This window comes from Chrysochloris asiatica, unplaced genomic scaffold (assembly GCF_000296735.1).
Source record: "Chrysochloris asiatica unplaced genomic scaffold, ChrAsi1.0 scaffold00001, whole genome shotgun sequence".
NCBI classification, from domain to species: domain Eukaryota; kingdom Metazoa; phylum Chordata; class Mammalia; order Afrosoricida; family Chrysochloridae; genus Chrysochloris; species Chrysochloris asiatica.
Window position 1 is genome coordinate 48,934,848 of NW_006408519.1, and position 14,965 is coordinate 48,949,812.

Genomic DNA, 14,965 nt, shown 5'->3' on the forward strand with positions numbered 1-14,965 from the left:
CTACCTCTTGAAATGGTTGAACATTAATCATTTCCTTTTGGTACAGTGACTCTGCGTAATCCTTCCATCTTCTTTTAATGCTTTCTGCATCATTCAATAATTTGCCCAGAGAATCTTTCAATAATGAAAGTGAGGCTTGAATTTTTTCCTCAGTTTCCCCAGCTTGAGAATGCTGAGCGTTCTTGAGAATGCTCAGTTCTTGCTCTTAAGGCTTTCCACTGATTGGACCAGACCCACCCACACATTCCAGTGCCACCTCCTTCACTTACAGTAACTGACTGTGGCTGTTCATCACACTTACAGAATACCTTCACAACAACATCCAGACAACTGTTCACCAGATACCTGGACACCACAGCCTGGCCCAGTGGACAAATAAAGTAAACCCTGTATGCCTCATGTACTGCAGCCTGGACCAGGGCTGATGGCATCATGGGAGCTCAGAGAAGAGAGCCGCCTCATTGCTTCTGTTTCTTTAAAGTGTGTTTCTGAACACTGAAGGGTTCATGGACGCATGTCCGGCCCCCAACAGTAGAGATTTCCTGTGACTGCTGATGGTTCCAAGCTCAGGGGCCTTTCACCAAAATCTTTGGGCATGCCTGGGCCCTGGGACAAAGGGGACTGGCCAGGCATTTACTGAGCACTTACTATAGTCACAGAATAAGTGCACCAAACCCTGTCCTATGGTCCCTGATCTATCCTTCTGTGAGGACAACAAGGGTCAAGAAGGTGACAAGCCAGGTCTCAGGGCAGAAAGTGTCCACTGTGTTGCAGAGAAACTGCCTAAGGATTGACTAGGCCACCTTGAATGGGAAAGAAAAGCTGCCCAGGCAGAGGGGGCATTTCCTGGAGGAAGCTGATGTACATGCTCTGAGACAGTGGGGCAGCCGGGCACTAACCCACTCACACACACTTACCCACGAGGCCACAGACAGGCACCCAAGAAACCCAGTCCCTGAGCTGTGAGGGGAGCTCAGGCAGAGATGCCAAGCCCTTGGAGAGCTCCCCCCAGACCCAGATGCCAGCTGATGTCTACACTACCTGCCCCCCAGGAGGCAAGGGTAGCCCCACCTGGCTCAGCCTGCCTTCCAAGTTGTCTTGGACAAGCATCTGCTCCTTATTGCCACCCAAAATCTGTTGGGCAAAGTCCACTCCTTACTGGCCCCCCAATCCCTTAAAAATTTTCATTACCCCAGGGACTCCCAAGTCTGGTTATCTTTCTGGAAATATGGAATGCTGATCTGCTTATGCCCAGGAATTAGCCCAGAGGGAAGAAGTCCAACCAGTCTTGGGGGTGTGGGGGCAGAAGTACTCTAGTTCTCTCATCCCTGGAGGGTGGGCGGGTGGTGCTGAGAAGTCAGCACTGCTGTCCACTCTGGTAGCTGGTGTGACGAACATCAGTGTCCCCTGCTGTTCCGAGCTACACATGGACGTCAGAGTCCCCCACTGTCCCGGGTTACACATGGACGTCAGAGCTGTCCCAGGTTAGACATGGGTATCAGTGTCCTCCACTGTCCCAGGTCACACACAGACATCAGTGTCCCCCACTGTTTGAGTTACACGCGGACGTCAGTGTCTCCCTGTCCCAAATTAAACATGGACTTCAGTGTCCCCCGCTGTCCCAGGTTACTCATGGACGTCAGAATCCCCCACTGTCCCAGGTGACACACGGACTTCAGTGTCCCTGCTGTCCTAAGTTACACACGGGCGTCAGTGTCCCCGCTGTCACGAGCTACATGTGGACATCAGTGTCCCCACTGTCCCGGGTTACACACGGGCATCAGAGTAGCCCGCTGTCTCGAGCTACACATGGAATCAGTGCCCCCCTTTTCCCAAGTTACACTCCGACACTATATCTGACAGTGTTTATAGATTTATATGTTTATATAGTTACATCAGGAGCAGCCGGGCCTGTGCCTGGTCCGGTGCTTCTGGCTGTATGATCTGAGCACTAGGAAACTCAGTATCCCCCTCTGTCATGTTGGGGAGGGGCAACAGGGGAGGTGGGGGATTTGCGGCAGCGGTGAGGTGCTCATTAGACATGCTTGGTGACCCAGTGGACCCTTATCCTTTGTGAGGGTGAAGATTTCAGAAGTTCTTTTTCAAGCTGAACTGGGAGCCACCACTGTTTACAAAGCTACAGGGTCCCCAAAGGAAGGCTGGGCTGTCCTCAGTGGCCCATACCTAGTGTGTCTGCACCCTGCTACCAGCAGCCTTAGATGCTCTGCATCTCCCTCCCTTCCCTTCAGCATGGGAGCAGTGGCCCCTATCATGGTGACCCCTGGATTCTGCAAAGGGAGTGACCAATGTTGGAGGAAAGACCACCTCAGAGCCTGGTACCTAGGGGAAGGTGGGTCTGCAATCAAGAAGCTGAGTGGGGGCTTAGCCAGGGAAGCCAGACCACCCCTGGTGGGGTCATCCCATCGGACCTTATCTAGACTTCTGAGATGCAAGTTGCTGCTTCTGGATGGTTTTGTGGGCTGGTTTCTGAGAAATGGGACGAAAAGGCTTTCTAGTCCTCGCAGAGACCTTCAGAGCCCATGGGGCTCCGGGGTGGCCGAGACCCACGTCGTGGGGGCTCCAGTTGGTGTTCTAAGCCAAGCTGTGGGAATGGGCAGCTTGGGAGGCTAGTCTAGTTGTGGCCCAACCTGCTGGCCACTAGTCTAGTTGTGGCCCAACCTCTCACCTGAGTTTTGGAGTGGCCACACTGGGTAAGTTGACACATGGAGCCAGGTGGGATGTGGAGGAACCAAGCAGGCCTTTTATTGAGGAATTGGTCATAGCCAAACACACACAGCCAGGGTCTCCCAGAGCCCAGGCTGGGTGCAGTGAGGGCACCCGGGTACAGCTCCACCTCCTGCTCTGCCAGGAAGGGGCTGGAGGACTAAGGTCACAGACCCTCTGGGGGACCAGGTAAACCCTGTGGGAGGGGTGGGTGGCCCTGGAAGGACTGTAGGGAAGAAGGGCGGGGACGGGATGGTGGGCTGGATTCAGGGTGGGAGAAGGTCTGCGCTGTCAGCTTTAGGTCTCCTTCTCTGCACCCCCTGGAGCAGGGATCCAGAACGGGCAAGGCAGGGCACCCTCAGCACTGGCGGCGGGTGGGGTGGCTCAGGCTCGCGCCTCCAGGGCGCTTAGGTGCACGCTGGGCAGGCAGAACCAAGATGGCGGCAGCTCCTTGCTGGTGCCGTCCTCGTGGAAGCGGATGTGCAGGAAGAAGTCGCCTGTGTGTAGGAACAGCAGGGCCCCGAGGCAGGCCGACTGGCCCGATGGCTGCACCTGGGAGGGGGAGGGGGAAGAGAATGAGGTGGCTGGGCCCTAATATCACCGGGAGAGTCCAAGAGCCTGAAGGACAGCCTGCTGGCCTCGCCCCCACGCCCAGCCCAGGGTGTCCTTGATGTGCTGCAGCAAGCAAGCTACTGTGCCTCTCTGAGCCTCGGGGTTTCTGTCTTTGAAAAGCGGATCTAGGATTCAGCTCAGGACTTGGGGTGAGTGTGGGGCAGGGGAGGAGGGGCTGGAGCTAGGTGTTGACACATGAGGGGTCAGAGAAGGGGAGGGGTCAGGAGGATGGGCAGGGGGAGGGCTCTAGGGGCTGAGAGGGGCAACGGGGTAGACAGCTAGGGTGGAGGTGGGGTGGTTGGAAATGGGGGCATGGCCGGGGGGAGGAAGAGCAGGTGGATGCTGGACTAAAGGTGTCAGGTGAGAGGATGGTGAGAATTGCTGGGGGGGGGGTGGATGGAAGGGGGCTGCTTCCTGGTTCCCATGGCCCCGCCTGCAGTGACCTTTCAGCAGGGAGGGCGGAGCTGTCAACTCTCCTTTCATTACCAAGAGGAGCTTGTTACTCTTAAGCCCCTCACTGCTGAGCTGCTGAGGGCACCATGTGCTCAGGGGTCAGCCTGCATTTGACTGGTGGGGAGGCCTGGGTCAGCCGGAGGGGAAGGGCGACTTGGAGAGGAGGTCCGGTCTGGTGGTCACGCACCGCCTCCAGGTGGAAGGTGCTGGAGCCCACGAAGGAGACTGCGTCGCGCAGGTCGTAATTGTGTACGCCATTCTGGTGGTCCTGATACGGGACCACGGTGAGGGCGAAGGGCCCCACGCTGCGCGGGCTCCGGTTGGTCAGTCGCACCTCCAGGCGCACGGGGTCGCCCACACTGCAGGCCGTGGCTGCTTCACGGTCACACGGCTGTCCGTCCACCAGCACATCTGCAAGAGACAAGAACTGTGAAGAGGCCATGCTGCCAGCCACCCTGTCCTACACCACCTCCCCCTCGACTCCCAGGTCAGTCACTCGGGCAATGGGATTCCTCTATAGGATCAGCAGATGGGGCAACTGTGGTCTGAGGAGGCACAGGGGCGCTCGGAAAGGAGGAGGGCCAGAGCCCAAGGATGGGCAGGCAGACAGTGAGAAGTGGCCAGGGTTGGGCTCCCAGGGGCAAGTGGCCAGAGAAAGAAAGAACAATTCCAGAGTCCAGGCCCTGAGTTGGATGAGCATGGAGTAGACATCCTAAGCAGAGAAGAGGGCAGGACAAATTGAGATGGGAGCAGGAAAGGGGGGCCTAGGATGGGGAGGGGTCTGGGTTCTGAGGGACCAGGCATATATGGGACTTGACAGTGGAAACCTAGCCTGTGGGATGCTGAGGGCGTACCAAATGTCTCGAAGGGGGCCCAGTCAAGGAGGTCCCCATCCCTCTTTCCCTGTTCCATCCACTTTCCTCTGGCTCTGTCCCTCAAAAGCTCTTCCCACCCCCACCTCACATCACATACAAAAATGGTTAAGCTAAAACCATAGAACTCGGAGAAGAAAACCAAATGGTAAATCTTTAGAACCTTGTACTTGGCTATGGGATTCTTAGATACAACCCCAAAAACAGAAGCAACAAAAGAAGCAAAATAAATTGGACTTCATCAAAATGCAAAATAAAAACACTGTGTTCATCCAAAAACATCAAGAGAGCAAAAAGACCAGCTACAGAATGGGACAACGTACCTGAAAATCATGTATCTGATTAGAGTTGATAGTCAGAAATATATAAACAACTTCTACAACCCAGCAAGAGAGAAGACAGACAAGCCAATGACAAAGAGTACAAAGGATCTGAATAGATATTTCTCCAAAGAAGACATACAAATGTCCAATGAGCACATGGAATGAGCTGTCGAGTCAGTTCTGACATATAGCCACTCTGTATAGAATTCCTGAGGAGTGAGTGGCTGGTGGCTTCGAACCACCAAGCCTGTGCTTAGCAGTTCAGTGCTGTTCCTATAGCCCCACATGAGAAATGCAAATCAGAACCACAGACTTCAAGTTCACCGAGATGACTACTTTAAAAACCGTAATGAAACGAAATTAAACCAACAAGTCTTAGTGAGGGCGTGGAGGCATTGGCTCCCCTGTGCTCTGTTAGTGGTGATACAAAATGGTGCAGCTGCCATGGGAAATAATTTGGAGGCCCTTCAAAAAGTCAAATGTAGAATGACCATTGTTGTTGTTGTTAAGTGCCATTGAGTCAGTTCCAATCCATAGTGACCCTACATAGGGCTTCCAAGGAGCAGCTGGTGAGCTTGAGCCGCTGCCCTTGTGGTTCAAACAGACTTTGCAGTCCAGAGAATTAAGCAACATCACACCAATGATTGCATTCACTTGCAGGCACTCAGACAGAAACCTGTCCAGCACTGTTCACAATGACCTAAGGGTGGAAATAGTTAAGTGCCCATCAACATAGATGGAGACACAAAATGTGGTGTATTTATTTACATAACAGAACATATTATTGAGCCATAAAGATCAACAAAATCTGAAGATGAGGGGACTTCAAAAAGTTGGTGGGAAAATCCCATTATCTTTCAATTACATTGCTCCATGAACTTTTTGAAGCCCTCATACATGCTGCAGCATAGAGGAAACCTTGAAAAAAATTATTCTGAGCAAAATTAGCTAGACATGAAAAACAACTTTGTACGACCCCACTAAATACAAAATACCTAGCGGAGGCAAATGCACAGACAAAAAGCAAATCACAATGCCCTGGGAGGGATAAGGATGGGGAGTTATTGTTAATGGGCACAGGTTCTGTTTGGGGAGATGCAAAAGGTTTTGCAAATCAAAGATATGCTGGTGGTACGACACTGTGAATACAAGAGGGCTTCAGAGAGTTGGCGGAAAAATTCCATCTTTCAATTCTGTTTTTCTGTGAACTTCTGAAAGCCCTTGTATACTTAATGCCACTGAATTGCCTAAATGGCTAACATGGCAACATTTATGTTATATATGCATCTTACAGAGCCCTTTTAGTGCAATGGTTAAGCGTTTAGCTGCTGACTGAAAGGATGGAGGTTCGGATCCACCCAGCAACTCTTTGGGGGAAAGACCTGGTGACCGGCTCCCATAAAAGTGACAGCCTAGAAAACCTATAGGGCAGCTCTACTCTGTCAAATGGGGTCACTGTGAGTCAGAGTCAACTTGACAGCACCTAGTAATGCCAACCATATATATATATATTGTTGTTGTTGTTAAGTGCCATGGAGTCGGTTCCGACTCATAGCGATCCTACACAGGGTTTCCGAGGCTGTAAATCCTTAAGGGAGCAGACCGCCTCATCTTTCTCCCACGGAACCGCTGGTAGTTTCGAACTGCTGACCTTGCGGCTCACAGCCCGATACACTACCAGAGCTCCATATATATATATATATATTTTTTTTTTTTTTAAACCACAATTTTTAAAACCCTGCATAAAAACCAACAACAAAAAAACCCAAACCCAAAACGCTACTCTGTCCCCTCACTGTGTGGCTCTGATATGCCTGCCCTGGGCTCCTGGTCTGCACACCCCAGGGCCAGTGGGAACAAGGTGGGCTGAGGAAATGGCCTTGGCCTAAGGCTACAGTGACCTTTGTGGTGACTCCTCCCTGTGAGGGTCTCACGTTCTGAGACACCTGCCCATGACCCTCAGGGCTACCCAATGAGGACCTGAGTCAGCAGGCTGATTTGCCAGATGACATTGCTGTGTGGGTCTAGACCTGACACATTCTCCTCAGATCCCATGGAGAAGGGAGGGGGCTGAACGTCCTTAGATGGGAGTCCAGCTAGCCCACCGCTGTGAGCAGGATGGAGACTGTGCGGCAGGGGCTGTGGTCCATGGGCCACTGGAGGGCTCTGCAAACTTGAGACTGGCAGGGGGCATAGCATCTTCTGGTAGCATCTGACAGTGAACATCACACAATGCCAGCCTGCCGTTAACCCCATTCCAACTCAGTGTCCCTGTGGGACAGAGCAGAACTGCCCCATAGTGTTTCCCAGGTGGTGGTCACCACGGGGCTGTCTCTGGTCTCAGTTCTGAGAGTGGAGAACAGAGAATCAATGGGCCCCTGACCCTTGCTGGTGTCCCTGCTGGCAGACACTTTGCATTTATATAGCTTCTCAGGGACCTTGTTCACCCTGCAAGATGATGTGAATATTGATGGAGGACTTGGAGGCTCTGAGCCAGTGATGGCTTCAGGAGGATTAGTTACCACAGCTTCTCCCATCGGCTGCCACCTCTACACCACTCACAGGAGCACCTTGGCCTCAGGTGACAGGCAGCCTTCCACACCCTGCCCATTGCCCTGGAATTCCATCTCCTAAGCCCACGTGGTGGCCTCTTGCCCTTCCTTCCCAGTGCTGGCGAGGTGGCCCTGACCGGATGTGATTACATGATGCATCCTGTAAGAGAGATGACCCCAGGTTATTCCTGAGGGCCTTAGATGTAGTCCCAGCAGTCTTTATAGAGCAAGAGAGTGGGAAGGAATATTGATTGATTGATTGATTGAGTGACTGCTGCCGAGGCTAAGATGCTCTGGCCTAAGGAATGTGGGCACTCCCTAACCAGAACCAAACCCCATCCACTACTCTAGAGACATTAGACTCACTGTGACCCTGTAGGACCACCTAGAACTGTACCCTAGGAAGTCTGAGGTGGTAAATCTTTACAGGAGCAGACTGCCCCATCTTTCTCCTGTGGAGAGGCAAGTGGGCTTGAACTGTCAACTTTGCAGTTTACAACCCAACACTTCATCTCTATTGTTGTTGTTGGCTTCAACCCATATCGACCCTGTATGGGTGTCCAAGGAGAGGCTGGTGAGCTTGAACCACCGACTGGTGGTTCAAACTGACTTTGCAGTCCAGTGCATTAGCCCCCAGCACCAGACCACGTGGTCTCTAGAAACTGGAAAAGGCAGGGAAGTGGTGCTGTTGGCCTGAGCCTAGCAGTTCAAACCCACCAGCTGCTCCACGTCAGAGTCCACTACAGTGGGCTTGGTCTGGGGATGTGTGGAGACTAGGCTGTGGCCTGCCCCACAATTCCCAGTCCTGCAGGGGAGGTGCTGCACTCTGAGCTGGGTGACACTGGTCCCACAGTTCCCAGTCCTGCGGGGGAGGTGCTGCACTCTGAGCTGGGTGACACTGGTCCCCAACATCTCACCTGTCCTGTTATAGGGAGCTCACCTTTACTGTGGCTGAAATGAAGCCCTGGATCTGTGACCACTCACAGCCCTGCCCCCACAGGGTTCCCACAGAAAAGGAGCCCCACCAGTGGAGGTACAGCCTCACCCTAAAGGTTAAGCGGAGTCCTGCTCACTTGTCATCCTAAAATCCAACCCACCTACTTGTCCTTTCCCTCCACCCCTGCCCCTACCAGGCCGACATGCTGTTCCATGCAGCTAACCACTGCCTCCCAGCAGGCCCCGGGATAGCCTCAACTACTGCCGGCGGGGGAGGAGGGGCTCTGTGTAAAAATGCACCTCCCTTACATCCTCGGCCACAGTCACTCTACACGCAGGTTAAAGGGGAGCAATCGGTCCTGAGCCCTACTTTGCTCCCTGCTCTGCTGCACCACCTCCTTGCTGAGTCTCAAGGGAGCCCAGCTCTCTCCTGCCCCAGGGCCTTTGCACCTGCTGTTCCCCCAACCTGGCCTAACCACCCTCAGATCTTCCCAGCTGGCTCCTTTCTGAGGTTCACCTCTCGACTTGGTCCACAGAGAGGCCTTGTCTGCTGGTCACAGCCTCATGTTGTATGGCATCCTCTGGGAGCAGACCCAAGCCTCTTCTGGGAAGGCATTCAATGTGTGCCTGCCTCATCTTTCTCCCACCCACTCCTCTCTTTGACATTGAACTTCGGTTGAAGCCGTGGACATCATCTGCTCAGAGTCTGAGAGGTGATGTGGGAGCCTGGGTCTCTTGTGCATCCGGCCTGCTCTGAGCCTGTTCCGTGGGGCAGTGAATGTCCAAAGTGGCCTCTCCGTGTATGAGAGGTGCCATGGGAGACTCCGGAGGCAACTGCTCCCTGTCCGTCCACCTGCCTACTGTGCAGCTGGACATCTTCAAACATGGGGGCTTTCATCTCAGGGTGGGGGTCACATGCAATCCCAGGATGTGCAGTGAGCACCCACACACAGTGAGCCCCCCTAGAGAGGAAGACTTTCTCCCCCCAAACCAAATGGAGACTGTCACATTTCAAAGGACTCCAAGCGGAAGCTGAATCAGTCATTACTGTCATCAGCTGTCCATGCACAAAACCTCGAACTCCCTAGGGACAGCAGATCGCCTTGGGTTTGGGCTGAGCGCTGTCCAGCTCATGCTACAGCCATCCTCAATAAAACCCCTTTTCTTTCACTCCTAATGGAACATGGGATGTTCTTCTCTGACAGTGTCTGGCTCCTGGGGCCGGTTGTGGGCTAGAGTCCCCACCCGCCAGTCTCCGTCCCCCCACGCTGCTCCTCCATGTGGGTGGGAGTGACCCTGACCACTTAGGGCTCCAGGCTGCCCAGGGTGGAGGGAGGACACAGGGCTATTTTTAGACCATGCTGTCTGGGCTCTGCCTAAGGCTGCTGGGGCTGTGGTGCCGGCTGGGAGCAGGCTGGTGGCCTTTCTCCACACTGCAGGCCAGGGTGGATGGACACTCCCAGCACCCAGGGGATGCTGCCAAGCGGTGTGTGTTGTGCTGACCACAGCTGCGGTGGACCCACATTATACTAGTCCCGATACACCTGCATCCAAACCTAGAGTACCTTGTTGGCCCCAAGGAGCTGCCTTTTAGTTACCCCACCCCACACACATGCACACACAGAGATGTGAACACACACAGTTCTGGACATGTAGACACACACAAAGATGCACACAAGTATGTACACACTAATATATACACAGAGACACACACACACAGACATGAACACAAACACCTACATACACAGATGCTGACATACAGACAAGCCTCTCAGGCTTGCCTGCTTCTCCAAGTCCTGACCAGCTTCGAGGCCTGCCACTGCTCATTGAGAGGACTGAGAGAGGAGGATGAGCAGAGCAGCAATGAGGCCTGAAGTGGGTGTGGGTGGTCTGATCGAGGGACTGACTACAGAGCAGCAGTGCAGAGCTGGAGGGGGGGGCGCTATCACCCCTCGTCCCACCTCTGTGTGCCCCTATCTGCTGCAGAGGGTCGTTGCTGTTGGGGTGCTACAGCCCAGACCCAGGCTCACACCTGGAGCAGGAATCAGTGGGTGCTTGGCTCAGCGCTGTCCATGGTACTGGCGGGGCTGCCTCCAGGAGCCCTGAGCAGGCACAAACACAGGCTTGTTCCCCATCATCAGGTGATGTGGGCCTGGTTACTGGCGGTGACTGAGCAGCTAATTAGTGCTGGAACCAGAGGCCTTCTCCTCTCTCAGCTCCAGGAGGGACCAGCTGGAGCTCACGTGGGTGGTTACCCGCCCTGCCAGGAGCCGCTTGACTCTCCTGGGTAAATAATTTACTTTTACAACTTTTCATTAAAGATTAAAGGGAATTCAATTAAAATTAAGGCCATTGGAGTTGGAGAGGAGGCCTGGGTGGCTTGGAGCTTTCTGCAAGAGCTCCCCTGCTTCTGAGATATCTGCTCAGGGCTCCAGCACTGGGGCCATGAAGGGACATGACCAACCGGAAGGAATGAGGAGGCCAGGCCAGCAGGCAAGACTGTGAGTCCAGGGTACACTGTGGACCAGCTGGGAGCAGATCTTGAACACTGGGATGAAAATGGGTGGAGCCATGGGATGGGTGGAGTTACAGAATTGTTGTAGTGAAGTGCCTTCAGTTGGCTCCAACTCATAGCGACTATGTATAGGGTTTCTGAGGAGAGGCTGGTGACTTTGAACCGCCTACCTTGCTGTTGAAGTCAACCTTATAGGAGGGGCTGCAAGGGGCTCTGGCAGCATAGTGGTTACGAATCGGGCTGCTAATCTCACGGTCTGCAGTTCCAAACTGTCTGCAGTACCAGTTGAGAAAGATGAAGCTTTCTGCTCCCGTAAAGATTTACAGCCTCAAAAACCCTGTACAACATCGCTATGCTTCAGAACCGACTCCACGGTACACAGGAGGGGCTGCAGGAAAGGGTGGAGCTATGTTATGGGCGGAGCCACAAGATGGGTGGGACTGCAGGATGAGCTGGTCCACAGTAGAGAGTGGCGGGACTACAAGGTGGGCAGGTCCACAGGAAGGGTGGAGTTGTAGGATGAGCAGGCCCACAGGGAGGGCGGGGACTACAGGGTGGGCAGGTCCACTGGATAGGGGGACTCAGGGGACTGGCTTGGTCACTGTATTGTTACTGTTAGGTGCCATCCAGTTCCATACCAACTCATAGCGACCCAATGCACAATAGAACAAAACACAACCCAGTCCTGCGACAACCTCACAACCGTTGCCATGTTTAAGTCCACTGTTGCTGTCATTGTGCCAGTCCATCTCGGTGGTGGTCTTCCTCTTTTCCTCCGACCCGCCATTGTACTAAACATGATATTGTTTTTCAGTGACTGGTCCCTCCTGATAATATGTCCAAAGTTTGAGAGATGAAGTCTGGCCATTCTGGCTTCCAAGGAGCATTCTGGTTGCACTTCTTCCAACACAGATCTGTTTGTTCTTTTGGCAGTCCATGGGACTTTTAATATTCTCCTCCAACACCATAACTCAAATGCATCAATTCTTCTAAGGTCTTCCTGATTCACTGTCCAACTTTCACTTGCATATGAGGTTACTGAAAATACCATGACTTGAATCAGGCAAATCTAGGTCCTCAAATTGAATCTTTACTCTTCAACACTTTAAAGAGGTCTTGTGCAGCAGATCTGCCCAATGCAATGGTCGTTTGGTTTCTTGACTGCTGCTTCCATGAGTGTTGATGGTTGATCCGAGCAAAATGAAGTCTTTCGATTTCAGCTTTTTCTCTATTTAAATTGATGTCGTTGATTGGTCCAGTGTGAGGTGTTTTTTTTTTGGTTTTTTTTTTTTTTTTTTTTCCTTTACATTGAGGTTCAATCCATATGGAAGACTGTGGTCTTTATCTTCATCCCCGGATGGGTGAGTCCCAGGAGAGGGCAGAGCTGTGGTATGGGTGGAGCCATGGGATAGGTGAAGTTAATGGATGGGGTGGGGACTAGGTGTTAAATGAACAGGGGAGAGGTCACAGGAATAGGACAGCTGCCTCTTCCCTGGACTTGAGGTTTGTGTGTTTCAGCACCTATGGAAAGCCCATCTCATGGAGCCTCCTTCTCAGGGGGCATGAGGTTCAGTAGCCGTTGACACGGCAACCCTGGACCTCAGCTCCCCTTTCCCTCCCCACAGCACTTAGCATCTGCTGCACAGGAACCTCGGAGCTTGCTGGAGACAGCAACTATATTAAGTCCTTCTTCTTCAACCTTCTCTTTTTTGGACAAGCAGCACTTCAGACAACTGAAGATAAACCACAAGAAAGCATTGGGAAGAGAAAGGGGAAATCTGCCTGCTGGCTGGTGGCTGGTGGCATTATGCAAAGACATGTTTCTGAGAATTGCAGAGAATTTGAAATGACACCTCCGTTCCCAAGCCATGTCTCCATGCTCCAGCCTCTCATTTTTCATCTCCACTCAAGGCCTTCTAAATAAAGGAAAGATCTCTGACCTGGCAGGGGACAGATCACACATGGGGCATTCGAACCCTCCCTCTCTTAGATGGGGAAACTGAGGGTGGAGCAGGGAGGGGTGGAGGCGGGTCAGAGAAGTTGTGGGAAGGGGCTTTGTGATAGGTTTCACGCTCCTGGGCCTTTGCTGGTTGCTCTTGTTGGGTGCCATGTGGTCAGTTCTGACTCGCACTGACCCATGTGACAGAGTAGAACCACTCCACAGGGTTTTCTAGGCTGTACCCTAGGAAAGTCCTGATGTGGTGCTGTAGGATAAGCACAAGGTTCATGGTTCAAACCTACCAGTTGCTCCTTGGAAACCCTGTAGAGGGTCGCTATGAGTTAGAACTGACTCCATGGCACTTAACAACAACAACAACAACAACCCTTTATAAAAGCAAATTACCAGTTCTTTCCCCCGAGGAGCCACTGGATGGATCTAATTAGCATGGAGTGGAGCGTTTAACCACTGCCGTTTACTGTCTCGGCTAGGAGCTGCCCCATTCTGTCTATCTTACTGTCCACTCAGGTTCTCCGCCTGGACAGTCTCCCAATGGGCACCTGTCCCTCCCTGTGAATGTGCCTGGCTAGCCTCCACCGCCTCGTGGTCATGCCTTGAGGTGGCATTTGATGCCTGCTGACCAGGCCTGGATGCCATGTAACCAGACTCCTGTCTGGGTGGAGACAGTGCTGAGGAAGGGGATGGGAAACGATCCTATGGACTGAGAGATGCCCATGATTGCCCTGCAGAGTTCAGGAACAAGTTCGAGGCTGCCTGCCCACTGCTCTCCCCACACCCTGCCCTTGGACTCATAGCCTTCGGTCACTTCTTGTACCTCCCTCTGTGCCTTGTAAGAATGAGCTTATGCTCACCTCCTTCCTGAGGACTTCCTGATCCATGTTGCGCCCACACAAGGCTAGATCAAGTCTGATCACCGGGTGGAACTCAGAACGTGCTACTGCCCTTTACAGTGGCATGCTCCCTAAGGACAGGACTCGGGCTATTCTCTGAACTGATGGCTGAGTGAGTTAATGAACTTGGTCCACCCATGCCATGCTGTGTGACTGTAGGTACAGTACTTACCCTCTCTGTTACTTCAGAGGATGAGCTGGGTGACCTGGGCACATGCTCACTATGTTATGACCTCACCTCTGGCTCTGACCTCCCAGTTCACAGGGGATGGCATCTCACAATGTGGCAGCCAGCCACTGCCTGGAGCTGGCCCCTTCTGCTACTGCCTGGACTCGACACCTGCACGTCACACTCCCTGCTCCAATCCTGACAACAGTGATATGAATTAGGGAAGTTACTGACCCCTTTCGAAGATGCAGAGACTGAGGTTCAGACCCAATAGCTTGCCAAGGCTATGTGGTAAATGGCAGAGGCTGTGTCTGAACCCAGGTGCCTGATTAAAACCTTAGCAGCAGCACTCAGTGGTAGGCCCACTGGAGACTGGAGAGAGAAGGTGGGCAAGACAACCATTTGTTGAGCATTTATCGAGTTTCCAGAACTACACTAGGGGTTTTACCTATATCATCCCGTGGAATTCTTGCGACCGTGCAAAGGGGCTGGGAACTAACTTCACTCTACAGAGGAGGAAGGTGAGAGCACGTGGCCATGAAGTCCCTGACCTGAGAGCAGAAATGGGCGCTCCAAGGCCAAGAGTGCAGACTTTGCTTCCTCTGGTAAAGAAGCAGGGCTGAAGGAGTTCAGAGACTTCCCAAACAAGGCGGAGATGAGGGAGTAGCTGCTCTCAACCAAAGCCGGAAGCTCTCGGAAAGGCACCCTCCCTTCAGGGAGATGGAGAGCCCAGAGCAGCTCAGGTGCTGATTCCCTGGGGAGGGGTACAGTCTGGCTTTCAAATGCTCCCATGAGTTCTGTCACTAGTTCTTCTCTCGCTGTCTCTGACCCTCTCTCACACACCCTCCTCGCCACCTCCCTGTGGTGTGGATGCAGAACAGCTACACCAGAGCATTGAGCTCAGTACAACCATGCATCCACACACGTATCCATCCATCATCCATCCATCCATCCATCCA

The 14,965-nt window shown here is 52.9% G+C and overlaps 1 protein-coding gene across 2 annotated transcripts in view; it reads right to left on the reverse strand.

Annotated features, from left to right (window-relative positions):
* Window positions 1-3,093: 3,093 nt before the first annotated feature.
* Window positions 3,094-14,965, reverse strand: part of TRAPPC9 (trafficking protein particle complex 9) — a 585,848-nt gene continuing 573,976 nt past the window's right edge. For both annotated transcript variants that reach the window (XM_006830723.1, XM_006830724.1), the window contains 2 exons: window positions 3,977-4,200; window positions 3,094-3,276 (listed from right to left, as the gene is read on the reverse strand). In XM_006830723.1, coding sequence (XP_006830786.1) covers window positions 3,109-3,276; window positions 3,977-4,200 — 392 coding nt within the window. In that variant the 3' untranslated portion in view covers window positions 3,094-3,108. The remainder of the gene's footprint in view (window positions 3,277-3,976; window positions 4,201-14,965) is intronic.